At 42.5% G+C, this 18,121-nt stretch overlaps 1 protein-coding gene across 1 annotated transcript in view; it reads right to left on the bottom strand.

Moving 5' to 3' along the window:
• Positions 1–18,121, bottom strand: part of LOC144610257 (scavenger receptor cysteine-rich type 1 protein M130-like) — a 73,202-nt gene that overhangs the window by 41,225 nt on the left and 13,856 nt on the right. The window contains exons 2-4 of the mRNA XM_078428846.1: positions 4,585–4,642; positions 1,441–1,663; positions 535–653 (exon numbers count right to left, since the gene is read on the bottom strand). Coding sequence (XP_078284972.1) covers positions 535–653; positions 1,441–1,663; positions 4,585–4,642 — 400 coding nt within the window. The remainder of the gene's footprint in view (positions 1–534; positions 654–1,440; positions 1,664–4,584; positions 4,643–18,121) is intronic.

Below are 18,121 nucleotides of genomic sequence, written 5' to 3'. Positions count from 1 at the left end.
GGATAAATCTTTCGTTTATTTATTTATTTTTATGTTTTATTTACTCTATAAAGCGTCTTTGAGTTTCCAGAAAAGCGCTATATAAATTAAATGTATTATTATTATTATTATTATCATCATAGGGGCAAACTGAAAACTCAGTTTAAATATTACACGTTTGAAGATAATTGAAAGCAAATTAAACTCCACCACTGTGGCAATGTCGGTGTCAATGTCCATCGAAGTGAGTGTTTAAGATCAATGACAAAATTAATGTTAATTTTAGCAGTGTTCATTCTGCATCGGGATGAATTTTAATGATGAAAAATTAATAAACGCTTTCCAACAACACGATACTAACTGCATTTTAAACATTTGCTCCGCTCACTCTATGACATGGTGGATAATAAAAGCTGCAACTGATCACGATCAGCGACAGGTATTTGTGCGCGGCTTCAGTCAGCAACAGCTGCAGCTTTGGATGCTGTTCACCCTCACGGAGTTTATACTCTCCGGACTCCGATGTACTCTGTCCCAACAGTGACCGCCCGATACCTCTGATGAATTCAGATTAATAATCGCTTTCTGAATTGCGGTACACAAGACCCGCGTCTTGCGGGTTGACTGATCAGTGACGGAAGAAAATTCCCGTGGATGAAATTTAACGTTCAAATCTGTTTGACCAAAATCGGAATGGGAAGTTAAATGTGTTAATCTTGGCGAAATTATCCAACACACACTACTCCGACTGAATACACAACGCGTTACCCAAGGGCTCAATTAGCAAACATTAGAAAACAACTAATTAATTATAAAAATAAATACCACACTTGAATAGTCCACTTCTCCCGTTATAAATTTGAAGTAAATGAGCACATTTTCTCATTCACTCTGCTCATTCATCTGCTCCATTATATAATCTGGACAGGTGGAAATTGCACAGATATTTTTCATCAATTTAATAGATCACTATTTTTTCATCACAACATTTAGAGATAAGCCACAAAGTGCTGGAGTAACTCAACGGATCAGACAGCAACAGTTTGAAGAAGGATCCCGACCCGAAAGGTTATCGATCCAAGTTCGCCAGAGAAGCTGCCGGTCCCGCTGTGTTATTCCAGCAAATTGTGTCTTCTTTCGTAAAGCAGCATCTGCGGGCCCTTACGTCTCCATTCAGCGGGGGGGGGGGGGATTCTACTACCCACACTCCAGACACCACAACGTTCAATTACGTAGCTATACAGACACGGGGATATAGAGTATAATAATATCACGTTAATTGATCACCGAATACTTTCAACATTCTCAATGGACTCACAGTTCCAAATCTGCACTACAATCAACATCAAGAAGGACGGCAGCATTCTCCCAACGGCCAATTGCAGCGATGACACCAGAACTTCAACTGAATCCCCACTACGGGCATAGAATGGTCTCTCCAAAATCTTCTGACACACTCACGTATCTGAGGGTTAATTCTTTGATAACTGTTTTCATAGTAACTGATGTTTCTCTCCAAACAACCAATAGGTTTTGACCGAAGTAAGGCGTGAACTGCAGTCTGCTCTAATGCACCAATGAGAAAGAACCTGCCCATAAATGGTTTCATCGGTTCTATTTTCTTTCTTCCGCCTTCTCTTGAAAAACCAACGGCCTCATTGAATCTGGAAGGGAAACGAGTCACCTGCAACCAAGAAGCATACAGTTGAAGAAGCTCACCGTCAGAGAGAAGATGGCTTATCCCATTGCCCACAGTGCGATCCAGACCATGTGGGTGCTCTTCTTATTTCCATCGTCCCACCACCAGGTGCTTTGGCAATTTGCAAACAGTTCAGAGCACCCTGCCCACCCCCACTCTCAGCAGCAGCCTGAAAATACCATACCATGCTGAATGCAGTTTTAATTCATTTCTATTGTGTCCTGTATTAGAGTCTCCAATGCAGAAGGGAACAAAGATATTTCATACTCTCATGTTTTTATGGTCATAAATCATAGGAGCAGAATTAGGCCATTTGGCCCATCGATTCTATTCCACAATTCAATCATGGTTGATCTTTCCCTCTCAACCCCATTCTCCCACCTTCTTGCTAACATTTGACACCCTTGTTCATTAATAACCTTTCAATCATTCTTTAAAAATACCCAATGCCTTGGCCTCCACAGTCATCCGTGGCAATGAATTCCACAGATAAACTAACCACTGGCAAAATAATATCCTCCTCATCTTCATTCTAAAATTATGTCCTTTTATTCTGAGGCTGTGCCCTCTGGTCGTTGATTTCCCCCCTACTGCAAACATCCTCTCCACATCCACTCTATCTAGTCCTTTCATTATTCAGTAGGTTTCAATGGGATTCCCATTCATCCTTCTAAACACACACAAGTACAGGCCCAAAGCCCTCAAAGGCTCCTCATAGGATAACCCACTCCTCCTTGGGATCATTCTCGTCAATCTCTTCTGGGCCCTCTTGGTTCTTGGTTCTTGGTCCTCCAAAATATTCCAAATGGAATTTAAACTGGAGGTGGCGGAGTATGGACTTAAGCAAGAAGGGCTTCTTGGAGAAGAGCTGCCTTAAATTTAGTTGCGTCTGGTTGAATAACTATAGTAGGGTGAAGACTATTCCATGCTTTAATTGTGCGAGGGAAGAATGAATTGTTAAACACATCTGTCTTGATAGCTGGTATCTCAAATTGAATTGAATACCCTCGTCTACTCCTGATAGGTTTGGGTTTGGTGTAGATGTGGTAATCTATGTCGAGCTGACCATTTAACATTTTGTAAAAACAGGTCAAACGGTGGGCTTTACGTCTGTCTTGGAGAGTGTTCCACCCCAATGAATTTAGAAGTTCGGTAACACTCGCTTCTCTCTCATAGGTATTTGTAACAAAACGAGCTGCCTGTCTTTGGACACGATCGATGGAAGAAATGTTTTTAATTGTGTATGGGTCCCATGCTGCAACTGCGTAGTCCAAATGTGGTCTAACAAGGGTGAAGTATAACTTTTCCTTGATAGAAGTTGAACAATGATAAAAGTTAGGTCTCAGAAAATTTAGGACACCTGTTGCTTTCACCGTTGCATGATGAGTCTGACCTCTCCAATGCTAGCAAATCCCTCCTCAGATATGTGGACCAAAACTGTCCACAAAACTCCAAATGCAGTCTGACTGGCATCCGATAAAGCCAGCAATGCATCCCAGCTTTTATATTCTAGTCCTCTCAAAAATATTATTGCTAACATATTTGCCTTCCTTACTACTGATTTAACTTGCAAATTTATCTTTTGGGAACCCTCCACCAGCACTCCCAAATCCCTTTGCACCTCAGATTTCTGAATCCTCTCCCTATTTACGAAATATTCTACGCTTTTAGACCTACTATCAAAGTGCATGACTGTACATTTTGTTCCGCTGTATTCCATCTGCCACCTCTTCCAACCTGTCCAAGTCCTTCTGCAGACACCCTGCTTCCTCGACATTACCTGCTCCTCCACCTAGCTTTGTATCATCTGCAAACGGCCACATATCCATCAATTTCCTCATCCAAATCATTGACAAAACAATGTGAAGAGTAGCGGCCCCAACACCGACCCCTACGGACTACCACTAGTCACAGTCGCAAATCACAAAAAGTCCCCTTCATTCCCTCTCTTTGCCTTCTGCCATTCGGCCAATCTGCTATCCATGCTAGTATCAGTTCCTCTAATACCTTGCGCTCGCATCTTGATTTGCAGCAACACATGGGGCGTTATCCATCTGTGCTAGAGTCATACAGCATGGAAACAGGCTCGAAAGCCCCAATTGTCCACGCTCACCAAATTGCCCCATCTAAGCTAGTCTCATTTCCACACATTTGACCCATATCGCTCTGAATCTTTCCTTCCATGTATCTGCCCATGTGTCTTTTAAAAGCTGTTATTGTACCTGCCACAGCTACTGTATCTCCTCTGGCAGCTCATACCAGAAAACCCATCATTCTCTGAGTAAAAAAGTTGCCCCTCGGATTTCTGATATATTATCCCCTGTCACCTTAAACCTTTGTCATATGGTTATTGATTTCCCTACCCTAAATAAAATATTGTGCATTAATGGGAAGGGCTGTGTGTCAACTGCTAGAGGGAGTGCGGTGTGGTGGGTCAGGTGCTGTGTGGGGGAGAGGGGCAAGCGCTGTGTGTGTGGGGGGGGCAAGGTGACTAAGTGGAAAAGTACAGTCTGCACTTGAGTGTGAGTCTTGTGATTATTTTTTTCTTTCTTGGATGATGCTGTGTTGGTGGCAGGTAAATTGGTACAATACTCTTCAATCAGGATGTAGGAAGGTGGGAAAACTGCTAGTGTCCCTGAAGGTTATACCTGTAGTTATTGTGTCCAGGTACAGCTTGTTAAGGACTCTATTAGGAAGCAAGACCTGCATCTTGATGACGTTAGGACTATCCAGGAGAATGAGAGATTGTTTGATAAGATGTACAGTGAAGTCATCATGCCCATGGTCCAGGAAGAGAGAAGGTGGGTGAGCATGAGGAAAGGAAATAGACAGGGAGTGCAGGTGACCTCTGTGGGTCACCCTATTTAGTTTAAACCCATCCGTATAGTACTAGCCAACCTACTTACCTGGATATTTGTTCCCTTCCAGTTCAGGTGCAACCCATCCCTCTTGTACAGGTCCCCTCTTCTCCAGAAGAGATCCCAAATGGTCCAGAATTCTGAAATCTTGCTCCCTGAACCAACTCCTCAGCCACATTCATTTATCCGATCTTCCTATTCCTACTCCCACTACTGCATGGCACTGGATGCCACTAAAGTCTTTAGGCCATGCATGTTCCTGTGAATGTCAAGGCAGGTGGGCATGAGAAGTTGGATGAAGAGAGAAATTGAGGCTCCAGTCAAGAAGTAAGCATGGGAAAATATAGGCAGCTGGGATCAAGTGTACCTTGGAGGAGTTTTATGAACCGCAGAGCACGCACGAAATCAGGAGGGCACAAAGGGAGCAGGAGATAGGGCTGACAGATAATATTAAGGATAATCTAAATAGATTTTATATGTACATTGAGAAAAAAGGAGTAAAGAGAGAAAGAATAAGGCCCCTCAAGAACCAAAGTTACTGGAGAGTATACTGAGGAATAACATATACATGCATTTAGATTGAGAAGGGCTGATTGGGATAGTCAGCACGGATTTCTACGTGGGGGATTGTCTTAAATCTGAGTTTTTTGTAGATGTAACCAAAAAGGTTGATGGCAGAGGTGTAGACGTTTTCTGCATGGATTTCAACAAGGCATTTGACAAGGTTCCGCATGGTAGGCTGTTCTGGAAGGTTAGATCGCATGGAATCCAAGGATAGCTAGTGTCCTGGATAGAAAATTGGCTTCATGGATGGAAGCAGAGGGTGATGGTGGAACATTGTTTTTTGGACTTGAGGTCTCTGATTAATGGTGTGCCTCAAGGATTGGTGCTAGATCCACTGCTGTTTGTGGTTTGAATCAACAATTTAGATGGTGAACCAACAAGGTATGGTGAGTAAATTTGCAGATTACATTACACCACTAGTCACATGCATCCAGTCTGAGAAGCAACCTTCCACCATTCCCCTCTGCTTCCTTCCATGGAGCCAATTTGCTATCCATTCAGCTATCTCTCCTTGGATCCCATGCGATCTGAACTTCCAGAGCAGCCTACCATGTCGAACCTTGTCAAATGCCTTACTGAAGTCCATGCACATAACATCTACAGCTCTGCTCTCATCAACCTTTTTGGTTACGTCTTCAAAGAAATCAATCAGATTTGTGAGACACGACCTCCCATGCACAAAACCATGCTGAAAAAAACAACCAAACCAGCCCTTGCCCATCCAAATGCCTTTATATCCTATCCCTCAGAATACTCTCCAGTAACTTACCAACTGCAGATGTTAAGCTCAACGGCCTATAGTTCCCAGCATTTTCCCTGCAGCCCTTCTTGAAAAGCGGTACAACATTTACCACCCTCCAGTCTTCTGGCACCTCTGCTGTATTTAAGGATGACTCAACCAGGCCTCCCGCAATTTATCGGAGCAAAATTTGGCCATTCGGCACATCAAGTCTACTCTGTCATTTAATCGTGGCTGATCTATCTTTCCCTCTCAAGCCCATTCTCCTACCTCTCCCCATAAACCCTGACACCCGTAATAATTGAGAATCTGTCAATCTCCACCTTAAAAATATCCGTTGACGTCCTTCACAACCTTCTATGGCAATTAATTCCACAGATTCACCACTCATTGACTAAAGAAATTCCTCCTCATCACCTTTCCCAAGTAAGTCCATTTTTTCTGAGGCTACAGCCTCTGGTCCTCGACTATCCCACTAGTGGAAACATACTCTCCACATCCACTCTACCCAGGCTTTTCACTATTCGGTAAGTTTCAATGAGGTCCTCCTTCATCCTTCTAAACTCCAAGACAGCAAGTACAGGCCCAGTGCTGTCAAACTCTCATCATATGTTAACCCAATCATTCCTGGGATCATTCGTATAAACCTCCTCTGGACCTTCTCCAAAGCCAGCACATTCTTCCTCAGATATGGGGCCCCAAACTGCTCACAATACTCCAAATGCAGTCAGACCTGTGCCTTGTAAAACCACAGCATTACATCCCTGTTTTTATATTCTAGTCCTTTCAAAATAAATGCTACCAATGCATTTGTCTTGTTTACTACTGATTCGACTTGCAGATTAACTTTTCGGGGATCCTAAAACTGGTAAGTCCTAATTTACCACTTCAGTGGATTTTATCCAACCGTTGACATTTAGAACTCCTTCAAAACAAAGGCCATGATTGGCCTTCACGAGGACTTGAGGCAGTTGGCGATGAATCTTAATATATGTATTCTAATAACACACTCTCTTGCAAAAATGATCATGCTTAATATTCATAAGGAGTATCTTGTGTTCATTACACACAATCAGGAAAGGTCTTATGAAACGGTGACTGAGCATTGCCCCTGATATTTTAAACATTGCATGTAAAAAGTACTGGCCACATTCTGCAGGGGCACAGCACAGCATATCTCTGCAAAATATGTTTTGCTGTTGAGCTGGCAGGAAACACCCGGTATAGTAGTGTTTGCTGCGCTTATCCTTCATTTATCTGTAAAATATTGGTCAGCTGACGTACATATTTCCATAGCACACTGTGCTCTCTGTCAGAAGATTTGGGATCCAAGTTCTATTCCAGGCACATATTCAAAATGCCTCATTTGCAACTTCGGGTTCAGTGCCAGGTGAATGGTGTGATGTATAATGTGGCATGCTTCATATTTCTCTCTGAGTGATGATTGATGTATGTCCCTCATCTGGAAAGTTAACCATGGATCCACAGAATCTGCTTATCCTGCATAGATTGTCCAGAATATTCAATTTTCATATTTTTGGTCATGTCAAGTTAATTTTATTTTCTATCTCATTAGTTCTGGCCTGACCACAACATTGACTATTCATTACCTAGACCCAGAGACTTATAGTGCTGGTAACAATAGCCATGAAGCCATTTCAATTAATCACATCGCAGTCATTGTCTTTGCTTTATACATCCTTCCCTCACCTCCTCTGAAAACAACCTTGCATCTCTCTCGTTACTGATTCTGTTGACTGGGCATCAACCTCAAACGTTGACTTTTTCTCTTTCCACAGGTGCTGAGTTTTACCAGTATTTTCCGTTTCTGTTTATGATTTCCAGCACATGAAGATTTTAGTTTTTGTTCCATTCTTAGCTACAATTTTAAATAACACCCACCACACCCCTTTTTCCTATCTGTCTACCCTGTGCCCCAGCAGGAAGCACACTCATTTCTCCCACTACCCTCCCCCACCAAAAGGGACCAATATCCTAATGGGCAGTTTTGTTGGTATCACTTGGAATGGTTTAATCTCGATTGGCAGTGAAGTGGGATCCAAAGCTTGGTGTGGAATCTGATACAGGTTAGCTTCAGAATGTTCATTATACAAGGCAGCCAGGAGCATGGCAGGGAGCAAGGAAAGACCATTGGATTAACATGCATTTATTTCAATACAAGACTCTTACAGGTAAATCGGATGAAATTGGAGCACGTACAGAAACATGAGACAGGGATATCATAGCCATTACGGAATCATGGCTAAGAAAGGGACAGGAATGGCAACTTAATGTTTTAGGATACAGGAGCTACAGCTGACGTAGAGGTGTAGAAAAGAGAGGAAAGAAATTTTTGTTTTTGATGAAAGTGAACACCGCAGCAGTCGTCTGAGATGAAATCACTGCGGGATTATCCAGTTAAGCAACGTGGGTGGATCTGCGAAACGGGGACGATCAACTAGTTGGGAGTGTATATCGGCCCACAAGAAACTGTGGAAATTAGAGGAACAAATATTCATGGAGATTGTGAGGAGTTGCAGGAATAATAGGGTTGTCATAAAGGGGATTTTAACTTTATCGAAGTGTGTACAAGGGAGAGGGTAAATGGGACTTGCTAAGATGGGCATGGATCTGCATGGACAAGTGGGTTGAAAAGCTTGCTCTCATCAGTATGACCCTGAAAAGATTCATTGTCACTTCCTTGTACTTGTACTCCATGTCTTTATTTAGAAATGCCAAGTACTGTGGGCATTTTAACAACTTCTCACACTTGCCCTGTCATTTCTACATATAGACATGGGTCCATCCATTCTTGTTCATCTTCTAGAATTGTACTCTTTGGGATTGCCCCTTCTCGTGCTTCCTATTATTGTGCAACACTTCCTGTTTCTCAACATTGAATTTCATACACCATCTAGCTGACTATTCCTCTGTCACATTTGAAATCCATTACTATCAAAAGTCTTAGAGACATTCAATATGGAAACAGGCCCTTTGGCTCACTAAATCTGCAACAACTATCAAACATTCATTTTGCGGCTATCTTACATTTATTGCTTTTTTTAATTCTCCTTACATTTCCATCAACTCGTCATAGATTCTCCCACTTAGGTCAGGCCAAATAATCTACCAGGCCAGACACCTTTGGGTATGGGAGGAAACCCAAGCTCTCAGGGGAAAACATTTAAAAATCTCAGGGTTGGAATTAAGCTAACATTGAATACAAATTGTAAGTTGTTCAAAGTACGGAAGACAGTGTGTTCCTAAAAGTCAGAAGTTCCTGTAAGAAAGCTATATCCACTTCCAATTTTTTCATCTGTGTTAAAATTCTCTTACTTTTTATCGGTCCATTTAACCCATTCACATTATAACTTAGAAAATTTAATTTATTATCCATTCATTATTATTTTATTTTTTTTCCCTTCTTCCTTACCTTGATACCTCTTCCAATATTTACGTTGTGCCGTATTTCAGTGTACTCCCTTCCATCGTCTAGGTACAAAAACAGAAAAGAAAAAAGAAAGATAGAAAAGTAAACCCTCCCTCTAATGTTGTTAATAAATAGATTAACAACATTACCCCCCTCTATTATACGAGGTGTGGTCCACACCACACTTGTGCCCATGATTATGGTAGAGCATGCATATTCTCCAACCCCCCCCGATATTTCAAGTACTTCTAAAGATTAACTATCCTTAATACAATTGATCCCCTCTATAGTATACAGATCTTGTTAATAATCATTCATTCATGGATCTTCTTAATCAATTCTCGATGGCAATTCTTCAGCAAAATCTTGTGCTCTGACAAAGTCTTTGAAAAATTTATTTTCTCCAATGTTGATCATGATCTTCAAAGTAGCAGGATGCAGTAAAATGAACTTATAACCTTTCTTCCATAAAATATTTTTTGCCTTATTAAATTCTTTTTTCCTGCTCAACAAGACATTACTAATATCTGGGTAAAAATTTATTTTTGTACCTTCATACTCTATTGGTTTTCCCTGTCTTATATTCATCCCGACTGATTTGAGGACCAATTCTCTATCTTGGTATCTTAAGAATTTAATCAACACAGATCTTGGCTTTTGATTAGTCGAAGGTTTCGGTCTTAGAGCCCTATGTGCGCTTTCTATTTCCATCGGTCCTTGTTTATCTATTCCCAGACTAGTCACTATCCAATCTTGAAAAAAATTGATTGGGTCTTCCCCCTCAACTCCCTCTGGCAAGCCAACAATTTAAACATTATTTCTCCTGCTGTAGTTTTCCAAGGCGTCCAACTTCTCCACGATCTTTTTGCTTTCAATTGTTGCAGCAGTAATACTATCTTCATTTTTTTCCACTCTAGATTTTAACATTTCATTTTCCATTTCTATATTATCCACTCTGTTTATCACAGTTTGAAAATTCTCCTCCATTTTTTTCAAAGTCTTATATATTTCCATATTGTCCTTATGCAGTTCCTTATTATCTCTCCTCAATGCTTTCACTTCATTTTCCATCACTTTGTGATCTCCTTCAATTTTCTTGAGCCTGTTAATAATTTCTTCAAGCATCGCTTTAATTTTAATCTCTGAATCTTCTTGATCTCCTTCTTCCTTGTTTCCACTTCCACTGCTAGTTCCCTCCTCGTCACTCGTTTCCGAAACTTCAGCCTCTCGGCCAACAGAGGGCCATGCCTCTCCGCCTGCTGAGGGCTCCTCAAATCCAGGCCCCTGCTCCGTCGGGGCTGTAGGCCGACCTTCGATTTTTTTTCTTGATTCCTTTGGTGGATTTCTTTGCTTCTGTGGCAGCTGTGCTCCCTTCTTTTCTTTCTTGGGAGTCATCGGTACGTTCTGTATACTTTTAACTTTAAATTAAAGTACTTGAATTCTTTTAGTGCGTCTTTTTTTGGTAATTTAGGGCTTTGTTTTCGGGAGTGCTGAAAAGTTATGTCTACTCAGCCAGACATTGGACACGCCCCCCCCCCCTGTGACAAGGTTCCACATGGAAGGTTGATTAAGAAGGTTAAATCGTTGGGTATTAATAGTGAGGTTGCAAGATGGATTCAACAATGGCTGAATGGGAGATACCAGAGGGTAATGGTTGACAACTGTACGTCAGGTTGGAGGCCAGTGTCTAGTGGAGTACCCGAAGGATCTGTGTTGGGTCCACTGTTGTTTGTCATTTACATTAATGATCTGGATGATGGTGTGGCAAATTGGATTAGTAAATATGCAGATGATACTAAGATAGGTGGTGTAGTTAATAATGAAGTAGAGTTTCAAAGTCTACAGAGAGACTTGGGCCTTTTGGAAGGGTGGGCTGAAAGATGGCAGATGAAGTTTAATGCTGATAAGTGTGAGGTGCTGCATTTTGGTAGGACAAATCAAAATAGGATGTACAGGGTAAATGGTAGGGAATTGAGGAATACAGTGGAACATAGGGATCTGGGAATAACTGTGCATTGTTCCCTGAAGGTGGAATCTCATGTGGATAGGGTGGTGAAGAAGGCGTTTGGTATGCTTGCCTTTATAAATCAGAGCATCGAATATAGAAGTTGGGATGTAATGTTAAAATTGTACAGGGCATTGGTGAGGCCGAATCTGGAGTATGGTGTGCAGTTCTGGTCGCCAAATTATAGGAAGGATGTCGACAAAATGGAGAGGGTACAGAGGAGATTTACTAGAATGTTGCCTGGGTTTCAGCACTTAAGCTACAGAGAGAGGTTGAACAGGTTGGGTCTTTATTCTTTGGAGCGTAGAAGGTTGAGGGGGGACTTGATTGAGGTTTTTTAAATTTTAAGAGGGACGGACAGAGTTGACGTGGGTAGGCTTTTCCCCTTGAGAGTGGGGAAGATTCCAACAAGGGGACATAACTTTAGAATTGAGGGACAAAAGTTTAGGGGTAACATGAGGGGTAACTTCTTTACTCAGAGGGTGGTGGCTGTATGGAATGGGCTTCCGGTGGAAGTGGTGGAGGCAGGCTCGATTTTATTATTTAAGAATAAATTGGATAGGTATATGGATGAGAGGGGATTGGAGGGTTATGGTCTGAGAGCAGGTAGATGAGACTAGGTCAGAGAGAGTGGTCGGCGTGGACTGGTAGGGCCGAACGGGCCTGTTTCCGTGCTGTAGTTGTTATATGGTTATATGGTTATATGGTTAAGTATAATGAGGAAAAAAAAACATGGTGATGAGTATAGATTGGATATTTATACATAGACTCTGGGATCGATATCCCTACACATTTAAGATATGCCATTTCATTTGTACCTCTCCTTATTCTTCCCACCAAAATCTCAGTGTTAAAGAGAGATTTGATTACTTGTAAGATAGAGATAATAAATTATGTTGCTGCCAATTCATGTGTCAACTACATAGGTTGGAGAGAAAATGTACACCATTTTAACAATAAGATCAAACCCAAGTTAGATCGTGAGGTAGTAGAATAGAAATACAAGGAACTGCAGATGCTGGAATCGAGTCAAAAACAGAGTTCTAGATTAATTCATAAGGTCAGGCAGCAGCTGTGGAAGCAATAGAAAGCTTTATTTTTCATCTTTTGCCTGTGCCCAAACATCTGCATATCAAAATACCCCCTTATACGTATCTGCATCCTTCACATCCAAACCATCCCCTCCCCAGGTACTTACTCCTGCAACTGCAGGAGATGCAACACCTGTCCTTATAACTCCCCCCTCGAATCTGTCCAAGGACTTCAACGGTCTTTTCAGGTGAGGCAGAGATTCACTTGCACCTCCTCCAACCTCATCTACTGTATCCTCTGTTCCAGGTATGGACTCCTGTATATCAGCGAGACCAAGAGTGGGCTCGGCGATCGTTTCGCTGAACATCTCTGCTCAGTCCACCTAAACCTACCTAATCTCCCGGTTGCTAAACACTTTATCTCCCCCTCCCATTCCTATACTGACTGATCTGTCCTGGGCCTCCTCCATTGTCAGAGTGAGACCCAGCGCAAATTGGAGAAACAGCATCTCATATTTCGCTTGGGCAGCTTACACCCCAGCGGTATGAACACTGACTTCTCTAACTTCAAATAACCCTTGCTTTCCTTCCCTCTCCATCCCTCCCCCTACCCAGTCTTACTGTCTCCAACTACATTTTATCTCTGTTTGCTTTGTTGTTACCTTCTCCCAGCTAACAATGATCTATTTACATTTTCCTTGATCTCCATTCCCTTTGTTTTCACACCTTACACACCTTATCTCTATATCTCCCTCTCCCCTGACATCAGTCTGAAGAAGGGTCTCGACCTGAAACTTCACCCATTCTTTCTTTCCAGAGATGCTGCCTGTCCCCCTGAGTTACACTCGCATTTTTTCTCTATCTTCCACCTATAATTCACCAGGATTTGTCCTGCATCGCCTCCTTTCCAGCTTTCTCTTAGATGAAGTTGTTGTGCATGTAAGCACAAACAAAATCGGGAAGAAGAGGAAGGAGGTTCTGCAAAGTGAGTTTAGAGATTTAGGAAGAAGGCTGAAAAGCAGGACCTCTAGGGTGATTATCTCTGGTTTGCTTTAATGTTAATGTACGGGGATCGCTGGGCGGCACGGACTTGGTGGGCCGAAAAGGCCTGTTTCCGGCTGTATATATATGATATGATATGATGATATGATAATACCTTGTGCTGGTGAGGGCAGGAACAGGGAGATAGGGGATCTGAATGTGTGGCTGAGGAACTGGTGCAGGGGGCAGGGATTTAGATTTATAGACCACTGGAATATCTTCTGGGGTAGGGGTGACCTGTACAAAAGGGACGGGTTGCTCTGGAATTTTCTGAAGATGTAACTAGGAAAATGGACAAGGGAGAGTCAGTGGATGTAGTGTACCTGGACTTTCAGAAAGCCTTTGATAAGGTCCCACATAGGAGATTAGTGGGCAAGATTAGAGCACATGGTATTGGGAGTAGGGTGCTGACATGGATAGAAAATTGGTTGGCAGACAGGAAACAAAGAGTAGGGATTAACGGGTCCCTTTCAGAATGGCAGGGAGTGGCTAGTGGGGTACCGCAAGGCTCGGTGCTGGGACTGCAGCTATTTACAATATACATTAATGACTTAGATGAAGGGATTAAAAGTAACCTTAGCAAATTTGCGGATGACACAAAGCTGGGTGGCAGTGTGAACTGTGAGGAGGATGCAGGGTGACTTGGACAGGTTGTGTGAGTGGTCAGATGCATGGCAGATGCAGTTTAATGTGGATAAATGTGAGGTTATCCACTTTGGTGGAAAGAACAGGAAGGCAGATTATTATCTGAATGGTGTCAAGTTAGGAAATGGGGAAGTACAAAGAGATCTGGGTGTCCTTGTTCATCAGTCACTTAAAGTTAGCATGCAGGTACAGCAGGCAGTGAAGAAAGCTTATGGCATCTATCTTCCTGTCTCCACCTATATCCTTCCTTTGTCCCTCCCCCCTGACATCAGTCTGAAGAAGGGTCTCGACCCGAAACGTCACCTATTCCTTCTCTCCCGAGATGCTGCCTGACCTGCTGAGTTACTCCAGCATTTTGTGAATAAATCGATTTGTACCAGCATCTGCAGTTATTTTCTTATAAAGCTTATGGCATGTTGGCCTTTATGACAAGAGGAGTTGAGTATAGGAGCAAAGAGATCCTTCTGCAGTTGTACAGGGCCCTAGTGAGACCGCACCTGGATTACTGTGTGCAGTTTTGGTCTCCAAATCTGAGGAAGGATAATCTTGCTATTGAGGGCGTGCAGCGTGGGTTCACTAGATTAATTCCTGGAATGACGGGACTGTCGTATGTTGAAAGACTGGAGCGACTAGGCTTGTATACGCTGGAATTTAGAAGGATGAGAGGGGATCTTATTGAAACATATAAGATTATTAAGGGATTGGACACAATAGAGGCAGGAAACATGTTCCCAATGTTGGGGGAGTCCAGAACCAGGGGCCACAGTTTAAGAATAAGGGGTAGGCCATTTAGAATGGAGATGAGGAAAATCTTTTTCAGTCAGAGAGTTGTAAATCTGTGGCATTCTCTGCCTCAGAAGGCAGTAGAGGCCAATTTTCTGGATGATTTCAAGAGAGAGCTAGATAGAGCTCTTAAAGATAGTGGAGTCAGGGGGTATGGGGAGAAGGCAGGAACAGGGTACTGATTGTGATTGATCAGCCATGATCACATTGAATGGCAGTGTTGGCTCGAAGGGCCAAATGGCCTACTCCTGCACCTATTGTCTATTGTCTATTATTAACGGGAGGGAGACCAACATTCTGGCAGGCAGGATTGCTACTGCTGCACAGGTGGGTTTAAACTAAATAGTGGGGGGGGGGGTCGACAAATTGGAAGTATAATGATGGAGTTAAAGGAAAAGAGAGTTCAGGAAAAGTTACAAAAGACACCCAAATTAATGGGACGGAAAGTTCAAGGGATAAGAGTGTAATGACAGGTGAAATAGGTGTGAGAGGGTGGTGAATACCGAATTAAACGTGTTATATATGATTGCGCGAAGTATAAGAAATAAAGTGGATGAGCTTGGGGTTCAGTTAGAGATTGGTAAGTATGTGGGAATTATAGACATGGCAGCAAGAGGATCGGAGCTGGAAACTGAATATGCGGGGTTATACGTCCTATCGAAAAGACAGATGGATGGGCAGAGGGGGCGGGGTAGCTCTGTTGGTAAGGAATTCAATTCAGTCCTTTGCGAGGGGTGACATAGAATCAGAAGATGCAGAGTCATTGTGGATAGAACGAGAAATTGACAGGGCAAAAAGAACCTAATGGGAATTACCTACAGCCCCAAACAGTAACCTGGATAGAGGGTGCAAGTTGCATCAGGAGTTAAAATTGGCATGTAACAAAGGTAATTCAAAGGTGGTTATGGGAGATTTTCAATATGCAGGTAGACTGGGAAAATCAGTTTGGTACTATACTCCAAGAAAGGGTTTGTGGAGTGCCTCCGAGATTGATTCTTAGAGCAGCTTGTACTGGAGCCAACCAGGGAGAAGGCAATTCTGGATTTAATGTTGTGTAATGAACTGGATTTGATAAGGGAACTCAAGGTAAAGGAACCATTAGGACGTAGTGACCATAATATGATAAGTTTTAATCTGCAATTTGAGAGGGAGAAGGTCAAATCAGAAGTGTCTTTATTGCAGTTGAACAAAGGGGACGATGGAGGCATGAGGGAGGAGGTGGCCAAAGGTGACTGGAAAGGGACCCAAGCTGGGATGACGGTGCAACAGCAATGGCAGGAATTTCTGGGGATAATCAAGAAGATGCAGGATCATTTCATTCCAAAGAGGAGGAAAGATTCTAAGGGAAGTAAGAGGCAACCATGGCTGACAAGGGATGTTAAGGACAGTTTCAAACTAAAAGAGACGTATAACATAGAAAAGATGAGTGGGAAGCCAGAGGATTGGCAAACTTTTAAAGAACAACAGAAGGTAATGAAAAAGGCAATACGGGGAGAAAAGATGAAGTACGAAGGTAAGCTAGCCAAGAATATAAAGTAGGATAGTAAGGAATTTAGGTATGTGAAAAGGAAAAGATTAGTTAAGACAAATGTCGGTCCCTTGAAGACAGAAACAGGTGAATTTATTATGGGGAACAAGGAAATGGCAGACGAGTTGAACAGGTACTTTGGTTCTGTCTTCAGTAAGGAAGGCACAAACAATCTCCCAGATTTACTAAGCGACAGAGGATCTAGGGTTACGGAGGAACTGAAGGAAATTCACATTCGTCAGGGAATGGTGTTGGGTAGACTGATGGGAATGAAGGCTGATAAATCCCCAAGGCCTAATGGTCTGCATCCCATGGTGCTCAAGGAAGTGGCTTTAGAAATCGTGGATACATTTGTGATCATTTTCCAATGTTCTATAGATACAGGTTCAGTTCCTGTGGATTGGAGGGTCGCTAATGTTATCCCACTTTTTAAGAAAGGAGGGAGAGAGAAAGCAGGGAATTATAGATCAGTTAGCTTGACATCGGTGATGGGGAAGATGCTCTGAGTCAATTATTAAATATGTAATAGTGGCACAATTGGATAGCAGTAACAGGATCAGTCCAAGTCAGCATGGATTTACGAAGGGAAAATTTTGCTTGACTAATCTTCTGGAATTCTTTGAGGATGTAACAAGTAAAATGGATAAGGGAAAGCCAGTGGATGTAGTGTATCTGGACTTTCAGAAAGACTTTGATAAGGTCCCACACAGGAGATTAGTGGGGAAAAATAGAGCACATGGTATTGGGGGGTAGGGTATTGGCATGCATAGAAAATTGATTGGCAGACAGGGAAACAAAGAGTCGGAATTAACGGGTCCCTTTCGGAATGGCAGGCAGTGACTTGTAGGGTGCTGCAAGGCTCGGTGCTGGGACCACAACTATTTACAATATAGATGAATCATTTAGACGAAGGAATTAAAAATAACGTTAGCAAATTTGCAGATGCCCACAAAGCTGGGTGGCAGTGTGAACTGTGAAGAGGATGCAGGGTGACATGGATAGATTGAGTGAGAGGGCAGATGCATGGCAGATGCAGTATAATGTGGATAATTGTGATGTTATCTGCTTTGGTGGCAAGAACAGGAAGGCAGATTATTATCTGAATGGTGCAGATTAAGAGAAGGGGAGGTGCAATGAGACCTGGGTGTGCTTGTACAGTAGTCACTGAAAGTAAGCATGCAGCTGCAGCAGGCAGTGAAGAAAGCAAATGGCATGTTGGCCTTCATTACGAGAGGGTTTGAGTTTAAGAGCAAGGAGGTCCTACTGCAGTTGTACAGGACCCTGGTGAGGCCGCACCTGGAGTATTGTGTGCAGTTTCGGTCTGAGGAAGAACATTATTGCTATTGAGGGAGTGCAGCGTAGGTTCACCAGGTTAATTCCCGGGATGGCGGGACTGAGATATGATGAAAGAATGGGTCGACTGGGCTTGTATTCACTGGAATTTAGAAGGATGAGAGGGGATCTTATAGAAACATATAAAATTCTTAGAGGATTGGACAGGGTAGGTGCAGGAAAAATGTTCCCGATGTTAGGTGAATCCAGAACTAGGGGTCACCATTTAAGAATAAGCGGTAGGCCATTTAGGACTGAGATGAAGAAAAACTTTTTCACCCAGAGAGTTGTGAATCTGTGGAATTCTCGGCCACAGAAGGCAGTGGAGGACAGTTCACTGGATATTTTCAAGAGAGAGTTAGATTTAGCTCTTAGGGCTAAAGTAATCAAGGGATATGGGGAAAAAGCCAGAACGGAATACTGAATGGCGGTGCTGGTTCAAAGGGCCGAATGGCCTACCTCTGCACCTATTTTCTATGTTTCTATG

The sequence above is a fragment of the Rhinoraja longicauda genome, chromosome 36 (genome assembly GCF_053455715.1).
Source record: "Rhinoraja longicauda isolate Sanriku21f chromosome 36, sRhiLon1.1, whole genome shotgun sequence".
NCBI lineage: Eukaryota > Metazoa > Chordata > Chondrichthyes > Rajiformes > Arhynchobatidae > Rhinoraja > Rhinoraja longicauda.
This window is presented reverse-complemented; position numbering and strand designations above follow the sequence as displayed.